At 34.8% G+C, this 17488-nt stretch overlaps 1 protein-coding gene across 2 annotated transcripts in view; it reads right to left on the reverse strand.

The window, feature by feature from the left end:
• The window catches only part of LOC656845 (nubbin), a 47371-nt gene extending 31094 nt beyond the window's left edge, over window positions 1-16277 (reverse strand). Inside the window, exons 1-2 of one of the 2 annotated variants that reach the window (XM_064358784.1) lie at window positions 15640-16277; window positions 12283-12327 (exon numbers count right to left, since the gene is read on the reverse strand). In XM_064358784.1, coding sequence (XP_064214854.1) covers window positions 12283-12327; window positions 15640-16105 — 511 coding nt within the window. In that variant the 5' untranslated portion in view covers window positions 16106-16277. The remainder of the gene's footprint in view (window positions 1-12282; window positions 12328-15639) is intronic. The other variant, XM_064358785.1, reaches the window with a different exon arrangement.
• Window positions 16278-17488: the final 1211 nt, after the last annotated feature.

The raw sequence follows: 17488 nt of genomic DNA on the forward strand, positions 1-17488 counted from the left end.
TAATGACATCCGATTTTATTTCACTTTGTTGAACAGGTGGTATTTGAAGCAATCAATCAAAGAAGATTTAAAAAACCGAACTGTAATTATTATTATTTATTAACAACGTAAACAAGTGTTGTTTCAGAAAAAAAGTCCAAGTACCTATATTTATTCACTTATGCATTTTATGCAACTTTCCACTGACAATTTTATAAAGAATAAAAATATTTATAAAAAAATGAATACACAAGAATGTGGCAAATTTATTTTTAGTTCAAGTACGTAGAGTTTCAGGAAAATAAAAATAAGACAATGTCAGACCTAACATACATAAAATTAAATTCATTATTGCAGTAAATCATTCGTTAATTTAACAAATTAATAATTAACAGCACCAAAAATTTGTTTGATTTTTCTGCCAAGATGGTTCCCACCGAATGGCATCAATTCTTAAAAATTATGTTTATTATCTGGTATAAATCAGCGTCCAATAAAAAATAGCAGCACAATAAATAACACGTCGATTGTGTACAGGAGACAGCTTTATTCAGTCTAATTAAGTGCCAGTTTTTCAGTGCGATTTCATGACTGTAAAGTTATGTTCAGTTACATATTGCGCAGGATGTTTTCAAATGCCATCATACATTACTGCAATAAAAATACTTCAAACATCCAAATACGGTAAAAAGGACCTGCCAGTCCCGCCTTAATTAACTTTGAAGTGCATTTAACCTGACATTCTGTTCGCACAATTAAGTGTAAATCTGGAAGCTTGCATTTTTCCTAGTGCACACTCCATTAATTAAAAGCTCCGTATATGATGGCTATCTCTATTTTTACGGTGTGTTTAAAAAATAACACGGCCGTTAAAAGTGTAAAATCTGAATTGAGTCTTCGTGTGCGAAATGTTAATACAGTAACACACACCGTATGCGCGCAAATACAACAAAGTTTTCATTTTTTTATGGGGATGCAGATAATTATACGTTGTTCGATTCAGAGAATGCCTTCGTTCTACCTACAGCCAGAATCGTGAATATTCATATCGTCGGGATTTTGTGTGCGATTGTAGCCGACTGTCTTAATTAACCCATGGGTAATTTTTCGAAATGGAGCGTTCGGTGTTTCAAAGAGGTTGCCATCAATTAAAAGTACAAGATAGTGGCTCGTACCTGCTGATATACAAGTCAGCTCACTGAACTAATGATTAGAGCACCCCCTACGGAGAACACTGTGCCGGCCCGTAATAAAATCATCTTCAGATATAAATATTAGCTTACGATTATAAATACATGTGTTTTATCACGATTCGGTTTTCAGCAAAGGCGGATGCCGCCGCCGCCGCTGCTGAAAAATCACCGTTGCGATTTATTCGTGGCAATAATAAGTCGAATTAGTTATGCATATTGTGATATAAAAGGATATCTCAGTTATGATTTGCATGGGCAAAACACCATAACGGTCTGTGCTTATTACCAACTCAATTATTCATCATCAGAATGCTATTTCTATTTAAATTATTTCATTAATTATGTTTATGCTGCTTAAGCTAAATATGAATTTCACAAGCCTGCAGAAGGAAAAACTTTCATTTTTGATTAATCGAATTCAAATATTATGCCACTTTCGGATTCTAATCCTAATTAGAATATCCATGCAACGGACGGGGAAAAGATTGTGTGAATCTTCACTTTACGACCTGAGAAATGCACCAAACGGTACATATGACGTCAATAAACCAAATACAATAGCACGGTTTTTCTGTGCCAAACACGTGAAAAAACTAAGAATTTGCTGTGTTTTAATTGTAAAAATAACTAGGTTTAACACTACGGAAGACTATAACTTAGGAGACGAAATCGCAAAATTTTCGGTACCCAAAAAATTGTACGGCAGAGTAAAATGAGGGCGCTTTAAATTAATTTAAATCCAACAAATTCATTAATTACTTGGAAAAAAATACACAAATGTTGAGGTTTGCATTCTTAACAGACTGACAAAAAATGACACTACAATTTTTATAAGAAACATGAGAAAAACATTATTTAAAATTTAAAATTTGCCCTTCGTCTCGTATTTTTCAAAACGCTGTGAATACGGTTAAAAATACAAGAAAAATGTTAAGAAAAAATTTGTAGAGAATAAAATTTTCTTTAAAAAAGTCCGCGAGACCATAGCTCTATCTTCTATGGTTTAGGCCTCAGAAATATTCAAAGACGGTGAAGCGACGGAGTCAGTTTATTTTATCGGTGCTCAAGTAACATAAACTTAATTTATACTTAAACTGTAGAAGATATAAATGTGGTGTAGCGGACTTTTTATAGGAAATTTAATTCTTTTTTTGTAGCTTCAACCGTATTCCCAGCGTTTTGATAAATATGCGACGGTGCGCAAAGAATTATTGCCAGAATTATCAATTTGCGTTCTACCTCATATTTGTGCGAACGCTGCAAATACGGTTGAAGATACAAAAAAAGTGTAAGGAACGAAGTTGTAGAGAATTACATTTTCTACAAAAAAGTCCGCGACACCATATTTCCATCTTCAACGGTTTAGGTAAAAATTAGCTTTCTAATACTTGACCACCGGCAAAATGAAGCAAATCCGTCGCTTGAGCGTCTTTGAATGACTTTTGGGCCCAATTGGTTGAAGATAGAGATACAGTCTCGCGGACTTTTTTGTAGAAAATTTAATTCTCTACAACTTTCTTCCTAACGTTTTTCTTGTATCTGTAACCGTATTGGCAGCGTTTTGAAAAATATGGGGCAGGGTGCAAATTGGTAAAACTTTGAAATTTTTTTAAACATAGTTTACTATAAAATTTTTGCATTATCTTTATGTTTTACTATTGAGAATTTAATGCTCTATCTGCCTCAATTTTTTTGTAAAATCACTTTTTCAAATTCATTGCTCTGAAAACTTATATACTGCGCTCTATGGCAACAATAACGAAACTATCAAAGACGGGAACGTTTTATTTGTGTCGTTTCGTATCCTAACCTTTATATATCCGTATTCAAGACTCAAAATAATGTAATTTTGGACTCGATTTTTTTGTGCATTTTAAGAAAAAAGTGTTGCATTAAAATTTTAAAAAAGTAAACGAGAGGAGAAAATTTTAACAATGTCAGGGCCGGAAAAGCATGATAACCGGAAACTCTTACATTTAAAGAAGGCTCTAAAATCGAATCAGCGTCCCTTGGCGTTTCGAAAGAAAGGAAAACTTGTTCGTAAAAATGCGAGCAATTTTATTTAAATAACGCCGTTAAAACGCTTCCTCTCTGGCAATCACGCTACGTAAAATCAAATTTACTGGTCTTCATCTACATTCTTCCTTTCTCTTAACCTGGCTAATGACACCATCTCTCTGGTTGCGGCTCGTATTTGCATAAAAATGCGCCAGGAAATGTGTTTGTTGATCCACCAACAAGTTAATTTGTTGTGTGAGGTGTTGACGTTTGATTTTTGTCGGTGTTTAATAAATTGTGAGATTGCGCGCATCTAGCACTTCGATATTTCATTTGAAGCGTAAGTTAAAGTAACTAAATTACTAAAGCATGATTAAATAGTGGACTTTGATAAATATTGCTCTCATTTTATAGCCCGCAGACACGATACTTGGCGAAAAGAATGCGAGAATGCAGATTTAAAATTTATATGCTTGATCTTTTCGTACACGTTATACGGCATCATTGCTTGATATACTGCAAATTACATATTTTTGTAATATCGGTTTATGTAAAATGTTGAATCGAAGCTATAAATCACGGCGTTTGCCCTAATGGATTCCTCGGAAAATATTCGATTAATTATTTGACGGCGGAGTTTATAATCAATAAACGTCATATTGCTAATAAGAGAAAAAGCAATGGGAAATTGGGCACTCAACCACTAGTCAAATTAATTAATTAATTTAGCCGCTGGGAGCGCTCGAATCTAAGCCGTAAGCGCGCCACCATAAGGCACGCTAAGTCGGAGTGACTTAACAACCGATTTGTTATTAATACAGCGTCGGTATTCACAAAGAGATCGAAAAAGAACCAACTGATTAATCATATTGCATGCTCGCGAGTTGTGTTCGAATCCGAATCCTTGTACTCTAACACACAACAATTAGCATACCCCGCTCGGCTGTACAGTCGCCCAAAATGAAAATGACGCCTCCATAACGGCAGGGAAGATCTACAATTCGTTTTTCTTTTTTTTTAATTTTTTTTGGAAATAGTTGGTTGACAGAAATGACAAATATAACAATTATTTTCAAATTCGGCGCGACGTTTCGACACTAAATAGATATATGGTTTGCAAACTTAGCTAATCACTTTGTCGTACAACAAAGAAACATAGCAAAAGACGGATTCTTACTTTATTCTGTTTATTATGACAATTTTGGCGAAAATAATCAAACAGTAGGCCTTTGTTTATCGACGCGTCATTTTAATTTTGGGTGACTGTACCGTCGCGATCTTAAAAACCGAATTAATCGTTTCCAGAAACCGCTCCGCCATGCTATAGCCACTTATCATAAGTACCATTGGTTTCGTATGCTTCCAATTGTTCAACAGACGTGTCATTACGAAAAATACAAGCTACATTTTGCAGATGTCCAAAGTGGGTGGTGTTGGCATTCACTGTCCGGCTACTTCACCAACCGATAGCCCTTACATAATTGGGCCTTTTGTTAAATCGTGACGCTTTTCGCCAATACGACCGATTTTTAATATTCCCAAAAAGAACAAAGCCGACTCCACCTGCTCGCATGGAAGCGATGACGGTTTTCAATATTAAACTAAAATAATTATACTCTGGAACATAAGGCTCGCATATAAACGACAAACACCTGATTATCATGCTTTAATTATATTGCATACAAAAATTTATATGCTTTTCGTACGGCTGGATAAAATTATAATTTATTATTGCTAAGTGGTAATAAACTCGAAAATTAAAATACCCACGATTACGCACTGGAAACAGCGCATTTTTCTCTAACCAAAGCTATTAACACAAAAATACGGCGTTGGAACATCTTATTTTTAAAAGCTTGCTTTGTTTTTTGTCTGTCTGTGTCATATTTTCCGAGCCAAATTTGAAAAAACTCCTGTGGTCCGAATGAACTGAAATTTTGCGTACTTACGTAATCGGCGAGACAATATAATTTTAAATCAATTTTTAAAGTTATTAATGGGCTTTTCCATTTTGACAATATTTATGATAATTGTCGCGGAAAAATTTGACTAAAAATCGTGCCAGCTTCGCATAGAATTGTGGGTAAACACCGGAACGGAAGCCCCCTGCCTAAGCTAGAGCGCATCTCGGAATGAAACTCGTTTCGTTTGGCTCATTTTATTCTCCGAAAGCCTGCAACTAAACAATAAACTTGAATGAATTATGCAATCAAATGATCCGAGCGGTAAAAGTTACCAACTCAATAATCAACGTTGTCTCGGATGGAAAAAATGTCATCAACGAAACAGAGGCTCTAATATCAATTAGTATGGCCGTCGTTAGAATCCCATAAGAATTTTTTGTTTATAGTTTTAGTGGCCTGGCGGTAAGTAGGTCCTAAGCATATAATTTAATGTTTTATGGGGGTTTAGTCATGAAACCGAGAATAATGAATTCTCGGAAGACAAATTTGTTGCTTATAATGAGGAAGATCAGCTTATGCAACGGTTTCGTGTAAAACTATCATCCGTTGGGAATTGGTTAATTATCGGACCGGGCACGACATGACCGAAATTTTCAAGCGAACAGAATTTAACAATTTTTTTATTTCCAATTCTTGGTTCCAAAACGTTTGTAGAGTGGTGTAGTTAATGATGGATGCATGCATGAGTTGCGTTGGTCATTTGCGTATGTTTAATTTCTCCCAATGCTTTGCATAATATCAAAAACTGCACGCATAGATCGGTATCTCCCGTGAAGAAGAAGTCTGCACGAATCCCCGGAAAAAGCCATGTGAAAAATTATAGCGCAGTTTTTCCCAAATGAATGTCATTAAATCGATTACTGTTGAAACTCGAAGCGTTTTAAATAAAACGGCATGTACGGTATAATTTGAGGCAGTTCCAAGTAATTCGGTAAAAGTACGTCTCTCTATTGCATGACAACCCCACCGGAAGTGCACCTGTGATTCGTTAATTTCATTATTAGCTATTCCACAGCGCAATTAAAACGGACACATCGTATTCAGAAGCGATGTGAAGTCGTGCATACTCATTACGATCCGGATGTGCATGATGAGAGTGATGCAGATTTCGGACTTTCCGGTCATAGTCTAGACGAGAAGGACGCCTCTTAATTAACTGAGAAGGGAAATCTAATGAATATTTTAAACGGTAACGTCTACAGTCACATACAAATACCATTTTTGCTCCACTTTTTCCCGCAATCGGACGATGCATACTAAGTGTGTAATTACTCCGACTTATTAAAAACAAGTCTGGATTTTCAAGAAGCGGCAAAAAGCGACCCAATTAAAACGCGGATTTTCACGACATTGATACAACAAATGTTAAAAAACATTAAGATTTTGCGTACATGCTATTATTTTTAAATTATTAGCAAAAGTCTATTACTCGGCTCCAATCGGATAATACATTATTGACATTTTAATCCCTTTATAACTACGTACTGGAAAAAATCATTTTTTTAATGACCAGCTCTTCCAACTAAACGACAATAAAGGAGAAAATCAGGGCAAAAACAATACAGATTCATTCATGTATGTAAATTGTTAACTAATACACTTTCCCATTAAACAAACTTTATTTTGCACATGTTAGCAAGACTATTAAAAAACGTCCGTGAGCCAATACATCACAGAATTATTATTTAAAAAAAATTAAGTGTTTCTTCCTGTTTTAACGAAAAAATATCACTAAATTTGGTCAAAAATGAGCAAAAATTTACCTTTTCTAAGCATTTATTTAGCAAAAAATCAAATATTGCGCAAAATTTCTTACAAAATAAGCCAATAAATCACAAAAAAATTCAGAAAAATGAGATTATTTCTACAAGTTTAGCAAACTACGACAAACCACATAGTGGCTCTCAACAAATAGATAAATAAGATTTTTGAAAAAAGTATAGATTTTTCGAAAAAATAATAAAAAATGATGATGATAAACTGATGATAAAATATCGCTAATCCATTCCCCAACACACTGTATGACAGTGAAACCTCCCATTAGCGGACACTTCTCCACAACGGACAATCGAAGGTTCCCCATCAGTTTCCGTTATTAAAAGGTTTTACTGTAGTTCAATAATTTTTAAACGTTTATTTTAAATTCTCTGTTAAATCTGTTAAAAACATCCCTATCTTGCAACAATTTGCCGGTTTTGTTCTACAGACGGCACAAAAAAGCTCTTTCATTCCGTAATAATAACATTAGACTACAAAAATTACCGGGATATTGTTGAATAGAAAATAGTAAAACATTAGACTTTTAATTTGACTATCTAAAAGTGATACAAATAAATGAAAATTAAAAGTTATTGTTTTTTTAAAAGTCAAATATAATAATTTTCAAACAAACATCAGTTTTAGAAAACTGTAAAAACAGTAATTTTTTTGTGGTTCGTTGTTAACGAACGTTACTGTATTATGTACAGTCAGAGACATTTTCTTTGTCACCTCCATCACGTCCGTTCGGCATAGTTCGACCGTCGAACTCGGTCAAATTGACACGAAGGGGATGACAAAGAAAGTGGCCTTGACTGTACAAAATGTATAAAACTGGCTATTAGTACTTAGTGGATAAATAAAAAGAATAAGTAAAAAAATATACAAGGTATATTTTATTATTTATTAGTTCGTTGCTGAAAGGAATTATCGAACACAGACCATAATATTTTTCTAGACAAATTTTGAAAAAACATTTTACAAGAAATAATTCGTCCAAATATTTTTAAAAATATCAAATAAGTCACCGTATTTTTATATAATTTCATCAGTGTATTTATTTCTACATACCACAGAAAGACAGGCGAGAATAATAATAATAATAATAATAATAATAATAATAATAATAATAATAATAATAATGGTATGTTTTTTTTTTCAATGTAACTCTTTATTATTACTTATTACTTGACTAAATTTATTGGCAAGTCAGCAAAAATTGGCAAAATCAAACGTTATTTATGTTTTTACAGTTTCCTTTCGCATTCTTAGTTCCAGTTTGAAAAAAAGCGATGTTATTGAATTTTCAAAACAACTCCGAGTTTTGTTCATTCGAAAAATTAAACCAAAAATCTTATTTTAATAGTTTTGGAAAAAATATGTTATAATGTTCATTTTTTGAGTTTCTTAAAACTCATTTGAACAACAAAGTTTTACGATAAATTTACGAATTATAGGGGACCTTGCACACAAAGTTCCATTTCATAAAACTTATTGGTTGGCTTGCCGTGAATAGATAAAGTGCAACAAGTGCATAATCCCGAATGCACTCCGCTAACTCTTTCGCCAAGTTTTTCAGTTATAAGACACGAGATTGATGAATGGAACGACGCAACTTGTCTAGTTTTCTAAAAGTTTGCTCATATCCATAAAAGTGATTTGGGGATTAGCTGCACCTTTGTGAATCCGATGGGAATTAAAATTAACAAAGTCTAGTACCGGACGAGAAGGAACGCGGGTGAATATTATCCAAGGTAACTATCCGTGAGTGAGTTTTGCGACATCAAATTATCTTTTATGTATTAAAAAACCGTCAAAAATACACCGTGTGCTATTATTATTCACGTACAAAAATTCACCAGTTAACAAGACCGGTAAAAATTACACCCATCAGAGACGATGATTTGTTGATGATCTGAATCGTTAAAGGTCGTTTAATAGCACGCCGCAATTAAAAGATATTCACTTTTAGGGTCGGGTAACTTCAAGAATCGTAATTATATCTCGTTGCAGCGATTAAAAAAATATTATTGTATATTAACTACGTGCCTATTACATAGATTCTCGTTCGGTTAGAAACTTATGGCTTGAATTAGTTACGAGTTTAATCTCTTTCTGCCGTAAGAAATTAATTTGCTGACTTTTTAATTGACCCAACCGACAAACAGGGGTAGGTCGCTGCATCTTGATGCTTTCTTGCAAAGTTCACACAAAAACAGACAGAATGACTGATTGCCCCGTTTCCGCAATTCTGATAAATACAATGCTTGATTTGTAATTATCTCATTATTTAGCATAAGCTCCATTAGGAATAAAATTTGCAATTTACATAAGGACTTTATCAAACTCACCTGTCATGTCTATTAAACTAATGAATTGAAATTAGCACTTTCTAATAAAGCGCACAAAACCTATTCTCATTGTTCTTAATTAAAAGTCGAAATTATTAATCTAATAACAGATGATTGGACGGCCATTTGCCCAGCTATGCAGATTTGTATGTGAATCAGGAAAAGCACTACAATCATTGTAATTATTCTAATACAACTAACGTGAATTGACTTTTCCCCGTATAATTATTGAAAAAATCACCATTGTCTCTAAATAAAGAACTTAAACCATCTAATTGTGCGTTTGGAAGCAACGAAAGCGTTAAAGAGTTGTGCAAGTACCCCAAAAAATCATCTATGAAAATGTGCTAATGAGGACACGACAGAAAACTTCCACTTTGCAGCGTCGCTCTGTAGACTGATTACATATTTTTAGCAATTGCACAAATCGTATAATTAAAAACGTGAAACGAAAGTTGTTTAGTTACGCTAATGCCGATTAGAACCGAAAACAATGATTATAATAAGTGTTCAGTCAGGGGGAAAAATTTGGAAAATTAATACAATCAAGTGAAGCTTCCGAATTAAATCCCAATTTTTCGTGATTACAATTGCAGAGTGTAGGTCGCGGAACAGTTCAAGTTACTAATAAGCGTGTTAACAAGGGGAAAAAATCAAATTGCTAGAATTATGTTCGAAATAAATTTGGTACAGTTATTTGGCAAATTAATAACATTACACAGAACAAGAAGGGATTAAAATAATCGTTGGCAAAGAGGCGATTTCGGCGTTACATAATCCTCGTAAATAAATAAGAGAGTACACCGCTGATTATTCGAGTGAAAGTCCGGCGCTCTTCTCTTTTTTCAATAGGAAATCGCACGATATTTGCTCCAAGTTAATTTGCGTATCTTGTGTGATACAAAAATAACGAAAAGAAACCTCTAGTCGGAAATTAAGCTAATTTGATTTTAATGCCGCAAGATGTGACAATCATGCCGTAACACCTACCACCATAACATTTTAATTTAATAATTTTGTTTATGTTTGTATAAAGCTAGATAATGTTACGCTGGTTTAACAAATTTGACTGCGGCCGCTAAAGCGTGACCGCAGACTACTAATTTTACCACCGGATTTTTTGACACTTGTTACAACCAAATCAATTTTTTGCCGACTTGACCAATCATCAAACTGCATTGTTTCCGTTTACAGAATCGTAATTTACAGAATTGTTTATGGAAATTACGAGCAGCCAGTTTTTGCTATAATTTACAAATGGTAATTACAAGAAAAGATTTTATTCAGCACTACTTTTCCCACGATCGTTAAGCAAACAAAGCTGAATATTATTCATTCATTCATGGTTTTATTTTAACCTTTGCGTCTGATTCAGGTCATTTATCGACGGCTAATTGTGATTGTTTGGAAAATTTGCGCCGGTTTTAGCGCCCGCCAAACACGGTAATGTCGTGCCGGCAAAAAATCGCACTCAAAATATGGAAAAAATCGCATTAGGAGCGAATATTACGGGGAATTATCACACTGCGTACCGAGAACGCCACCATTGTCTAGCTAATGAATTTTCCTGGTTACAGATGTATGTTTTTATTTTAAATTCGGGCGTCCAAACAATAAAATCGTGCGTTAATTAATCGTTTTAAACTTAACGATCTCGAATTTTAACGAGGGTCGCTGTCATTAAAATTATTATAAATATTAAAAGCGGGCTAGTGAGCATGTGTTTAGTAATTTAAATTGGATGTGTATTTGGAGGGAATGATGTTTATCTGATTCGGATCCGTGCTAACCGTAAAAACGTGAGTTTTAAATCATTTAGACAAATTCGGCAAAGGCTGCGTTTGCTGCGAAAGCAGTGTTCGAGCACGAATTAAAATTTTTGGCATTGCCGATACACATCAAGGCGTTACATGCATATTTATATCCGTCGGTGTATAATTGCCTCTTACAATGGCTTTTAGTATTAAAATTGCGTTCGGTGAGAGAGCATTAGGATTTTTTCGTGATGCTAATGACGGTGGTATTAAGAGGTCCCGTCAATTATTCGGCGGCCCTTTCATAATAATTGTATTAATAAGCAAATTACGTCGTAATGTGGTAGCGAAATGTGTTTAAGACGGCGACTTTTTACGGATACACGCTGTCCGTTCATTTTTACCTGCGAAACCCGACATATTTTAAAATGCATTAAGTCATATAGCAAGGCAGCTGACTGCAGAGGCAGTGTTATTATGGCCGAGATGGGCGATAAAAAACACCAGAAAGCGGCCAAAAAATTGTCTCAAACAAATTACGAAAATAAACAATGCGTTCCTCTAATTTCCTCCGACCGGAGGGTTATTAGCACAATACGCAAATCCAGCTCTTTGAATGATTGTGTTAGTTAACCGGAAGGAAAACGTCCAGTTCTGCAAATTGATCGCCGTTTGGCGCCATTTTTTCCCGGTCAGGTAGACGCGTCTTGAGATTTTTCTCATTAGTTAGGGCCAGGTAAAGAAGCGAAAAGACGGTTTAGGGTGGGTATCGCATGCGAAATCAAGGAAGTTTTTTACGAGCCCCAAATTAATTTCTCAGAAACGTCCACAATGGAACAAACCAACGAGGAATTTCCAAATTAACTAGTTAAATACTTAATTCTGATTATGCAAATGGCTAATAAATCATTTGAAATTTAAATCTCGATGAATATTCAGGAGCGAAATTAAAAGCGATTTGTGGCCTTTTAGCCGCTACAAGGATCCCTAACCCGATTTGAGGGAGCTTTTCCCCGCGGATATGTATATGTGTGTGTTATGAAAGAACATTTAAACCTGTTGCGGCCCTTGAGACGTCGGGGTTTCTTCAACACGCGATCCCTTTCAATAAAATGCCTACCCCCCGAGGTTATGACACTTTTACAAGCTGAATATTTTGTCACAAGGGTAAAAAACTGCTTTACAAATAAGGGAAAGCCAATTGAGATTGATAGCTTATCGTAAACGATTGCAAATTTTCTGCCGAAATTTAGAAAGTCGCTTTATGGGGCCTTTTTTAACTCACCGTATTGCTTCTCCCCCGACGGTGTCACCGGAGAGTTTGCCAGCTCTGGAACAAAAATTTCCATCAGTAAAGTGTTAAAAAACGAACGGAAAGATTTGAAAGCAATTTCTTGTAGCGTATCACCAATTATAATCTAATTAGACAACAGTAGAATTATATTTGAATCTTCTTCGGTTTCTGCTGCCACATTACAAACCTGAACAATATTTCTTTTCAGACGTGTTATAACACACACGTTACGCCTTCCCACAAATTAAAATATTTATGTTTTGCATACCGTCTTTGATTTATGCGAGTTGGGCGATTCTTTCCGATCATATTTAACCTCGCATCATGCAACAAAGAAAACACACAAAATAATTGCTATTAACCAATTAAATCGCACAAAAGACATTTCATTTAGTTGTACGATCGACCCAGACCAGATTTACATGCAAAAGAGAAAGGCTTATGGACCACAAATGAAAACACGCGACTACACCTAGAAATAAACGAGCGAAATAATTTCAAAAATTTGGTTTTAATTATACGTTGGCTACATTCTGTAATTTAGTTTTTCAACCAGTAAGTTGTTCCTGGTAAATTTACAAAATATAAATATTTAGCTGACTTGACTTGAAAGTATAAAATTCAAATAATTTGTTGTGCTCGCATAAAATAACCGTTTTTGCGATTATGGCAAAAAATGTTTTACAATCGGATAAACAGCAATAAAAGACAATTTAAGGATGCAGTAATGCAGCCGCAAGCATAAAACAATTATCAACTAACGAAACATTCCATCGCAAGCTTTGGCGCCCAACAAATGCTGATCGGTGTCAAATAAAACTTCAGGGTTCCATAGAAATGGAGGTAAGGATGAGTCCAGCTGTCGGGGCCTAAAAAGCCATTTAAGGTCAGTCGCTTTTTTGCATGCGGCTATTGTCATTGAAATATAAATTCTTACGGCCTTAAAAAGAAAGCGAAACACATTTGGTGGAGTATGCTAGGTGAATTTTAATAAAACGGCTTTTTTGTTTTTTTGGTATGAAAAGGTGGAGACCTATTTTATGATGAATGACAAATTGGGAAAAGTTTAATATTGTATTGTAACACTTGGCATGTTTTGCTGCAAGGAGTTGCCCGCTTTTGTTTCGAATGTCAAGTAGCTGAATAATTAATCATGGCTAATAAAATTCGCCCGAAAAGGTAATCCAATAAAGTTTTAATTAGATAAATGCCACTGGAACGTATCCATAATATTAATTATTGCAATTTTGCAATGCATTTGTACGTGGTGTGTACAAACAAACAAAATTCAAAAAGGCGTTTTGCTCAAATTTTAATTTAATCAATAAAACGTGACATTTTTTTTTTATTTTTTTATATTGATTAGAAAAAATCTTTATTAGTTTACTTTTTTACTAGTTTGAACAAACACAAATATATTTTTAATAGTTTTGAAAGGAAAAAAATAGGTAAAAAATATATACCATATCTTCACATCAAAAATTGTTTTTATTTAACTTAGCAAGTGGGTGTTAAATACAGTAAAACTCAGTTATAACGAATCCGGCTTTTTTAACGAACGTTCGAATATAATGAACAAAATTAAAAGTCCTGGTGTAAAGTCCTATATTAAAGTAACAAAGAAATTCGATTTTAACAAACGAACACTCGCTTTTAACGTGCACGTGCACTTTTGTTACGTTCTTATAAACATTTGAGATATTGCAGAAAGATTTCAAAAAGTATACATTTCTTGAAAACAGCTAAAATGTTAAGTACAAACAAAAATAAGTAAATAAATAGAATATTTGCCATATAATCATGTAATTTTGTTTTTTTTTTAACAAAATAGATGAATACTTTATTTCCTTTATATTTGACAAACTTTAGAACTCATTTAACTTGAAGTTATTTCTTATGACGACGATCGGTTATAACGAACAAATTCTTTGGGTGATTGTTATAATTGGGTTCCACTGTACTACTAAAAATTATTTATATTAAAAAAAAATAAATGCAAATATCTGAGCGAATGCAAAAAAATAGGCAACTACACTTTTTATTAATAAAGCCACTGGATTTATTTATTCCACCTTTTCAAAATAAACTCTAGTTCTTTAAAAAGATGGATTTTAAACAGATATTCACGTCTAGCATATCAAATATTTAGCTTAGCAAGTGGGTGATAAATACTTAGGTAGGTATAGCGTTTTAAAAGTAGTATTATTTTTTCTTAGCAAATCTCATATAAAAAAATACATTCTTTGTATCATTGTATCATTTTTGAAAAACTTGAATAAGTCCACAACTGCAAAATTTTAAAGAAGTATGTTTTTCGGGTCAAGGCAGGAATTGTGCATTATTTTGTGAGAGTCTTATTGTAACAATAAATTCTGCAATAACGATGTAAAATATCAAAATCACGACTAGCGTTGTAAGTGATTTTATTGCCCGCTATTAACAAGTAAGAACATAAAAAATTGAGTAACGGAACTGCCATGTTTGTTGCAGTATATGAGTCAATAATACCATAAAGTGAGAATCTCTGAAAAGCACGTAAGAATAATGTGTGTATTGACAGATGCAACAATTGTCTTGTAAAAAAATCGTTTTCGCGGAAAAACTGAGGCTGGTTGTGTATTTTGAGCGTTTATCCCATCGATCGTGGGTCGTTTTTCCCATGTAAATTTATGCAAAAGCGTGTGCATTAGCCGTTAATTTGACGGCAACATTCATTATAATATCAGCTATACCTACAGCTAAATACATCAATTACGCGAACGTTTACATATCATTGACTAAACGCTGAGGCCGGGCTGTTCCAAGACATGCAAATAATTCTCCGATCGGATAATGGCCCGATAATAATGACCATTATCATCACTCACTGAAAACTAATAATGAACCATTAATACATCCAATTTATTTCATTATTATAATTCATTTCTTTCGGTGTGTATGACTCAGCTGAATCTGGCTGTCCCGGCCTTACCACAACTAATCTTCAGTGTCGGTGGCCTAGGCCATTCCGAATGGTACCTGCCGCCAAATCACCGAAAACAAAGGCCGGCTTCGGTGCCTTCGCTTTATAAATTCGCAGTTTCGTAGTTGCGTCCGTTACTAATTACTAACGTTCCCGCAGGTGCATTGCGGTTTAGTCCCGAATTTATTGTCTCAGTCATGTGACGAAATGTTCCTCGAAAGCAATCGCCCGCAATGACTATAATTACCCGAGCCGGCCAAATAGATTTAAATAGTGAATAGGACATGTTTAGAAAACGTGAAAGATCCCACTTTTGCAAGCGCCCGTTCTACCTGCGAGGTGCAGGTGTCAAAAAACGGCCAATAACACATGTCAGGTATGCTCACCGTCGGCGCGGGGTGCGGGGCTCGGCGGCAGGGACCTGGGGGACTCCTCCGTCGGCGGCCCGACGCCCTCCTCCTCGGAGCTACTCGACGGACTCGAGCCGCGCGTGAAACCCTTGTTGTTGTTGCGGTTAAAGTACACCCCGTTGAGCATCATGTGCTGCTGGGCGGCGAAGCTCTTGAGCTGGGAGGCCACCGTGGTCGCCGCCTTGGTCTTGAACTTGGACATGGTGAAGTCGAGGGGCTGGTCGGTCTCGTGGCCGGCGAGGAGGACGTGCGAGGGCGGCTGGTGGAGCAACATGGGCATGTCGTCGGCGGTCTGCCGGTGCCAGAACTCGATGGTGTTGTTGTTGTTGTTGTTCTTGGCGGACTTGGGGGTGTCGAGGTTCTGGAGGGTGGGTGACGGGTTCGACTCGACCCACCTCCGGACCGTGTCACTTTTAAAATCCGCCAGATTCGATATCTTCATTGAGGGCGAGCTCACTCGGGCATCGTGCACTGCACTGTGATATGTCGGCACTGTCACTACACGGGGGTGATGATGGCATTAAGGGTTGGAGCACTGAAATGGCCACAGATTGCGTTCTTTGCCGTGCTGACGGCGCTACCGTCTATAGCCGTATAACAACGCGTATTTGCATCGGTAGGATGCTGAGATCGGATGGAGGGGGATCCGAATCCGGGCCTCCGGGTGGTGGGGCCCGGCCTCCGCCAATCAACGAACGCCATATTCCGATATACAATAGTATATAAATTGTATGGATTATTTATTTATTCTACATCTTATGTATGTATTTATGTGAATATATGTATAGGAGCAAAAGGATTACTGTTCCTCCTTTTTCTTCGAGCTGCTGATTTTAATGGCGCACTAAATCAATAAAATGCCATTCGGGATTATTTTATAACCACCACTATTCGGACCACTATTTACATAATTCATTCAAAAAATGCTATTAAATCGCTCATTTTAATGGCCCGCTAATGAAGATGAAGCGCGCATCTCCTATTCTAATAATTAATAACAGAAACTTATTTTAATAATCAGACGAAAATTTGCACTTTTATAATTGCTTCTTACTTAATCCTAATTTATGGACTTATTATTCTCCACAAAAATTACCACTCCGGAAGGTTCAAACGTAAATTTCTAGTTTTCGATTTATAAGCATCGTAATAACTAGAACTATTATTTTTTTATTACATTTACATTACAATACGTGTAATTTGCATTTACACGAAAATTTTTGTACACTTATCTCCTTTAATCAAGTTGCTATTTGTTCATTTAGATTTGGTGTAATTAAACGTGTAAAAAATAAATGTAAATAGCCACACCGAATTTATGATAATCACGCAAATTCTAAAGCATTTAAAATTAAACATAAATTGCTTTTGTTATTTATAACTTCATCTATTATTACTAATTTACATAAGTAAAATTTAATTATTTAAAACTTTATTTTTTTAAATTTAAATACTAAATATGTATTAACTTATTTAAATAATTAAGAAATAATATATTTCAACAAATGTGTAGAAAAAATTAAGAATAAAACATACAAAAGATAAATACAGTGAAACCGGTATACGACGGAATCTCAAAAGAAAAAGTAAACATTTTTATAAAACAAAAAACAGTTAAATTAACAATTAAACAAGAAACAAATAATACTCTACAAAGTAGAAACAATTGCGTAACAAAAAATATTTCAAAATGGCCTTAAATCATTTTAGTTTATTAATAAAATAATATCTAATAAGAAATTGATTGAAAGTAGTTTCAATTCAATAATTTCGTTTTGCCGAATTTTTTTTTGCGTTAGAGGTAAGTATATAGTTTTGTAACAAG

The sequence above is a fragment of the Tribolium castaneum genome, chromosome 9 (assembly GCF_031307605.1).
Source record: "Tribolium castaneum strain GA2 chromosome 9, icTriCast1.1, whole genome shotgun sequence".
Lineage (NCBI taxonomy): Eukaryota > Metazoa > Arthropoda > Insecta > Coleoptera > Tenebrionidae > Tribolium > Tribolium castaneum.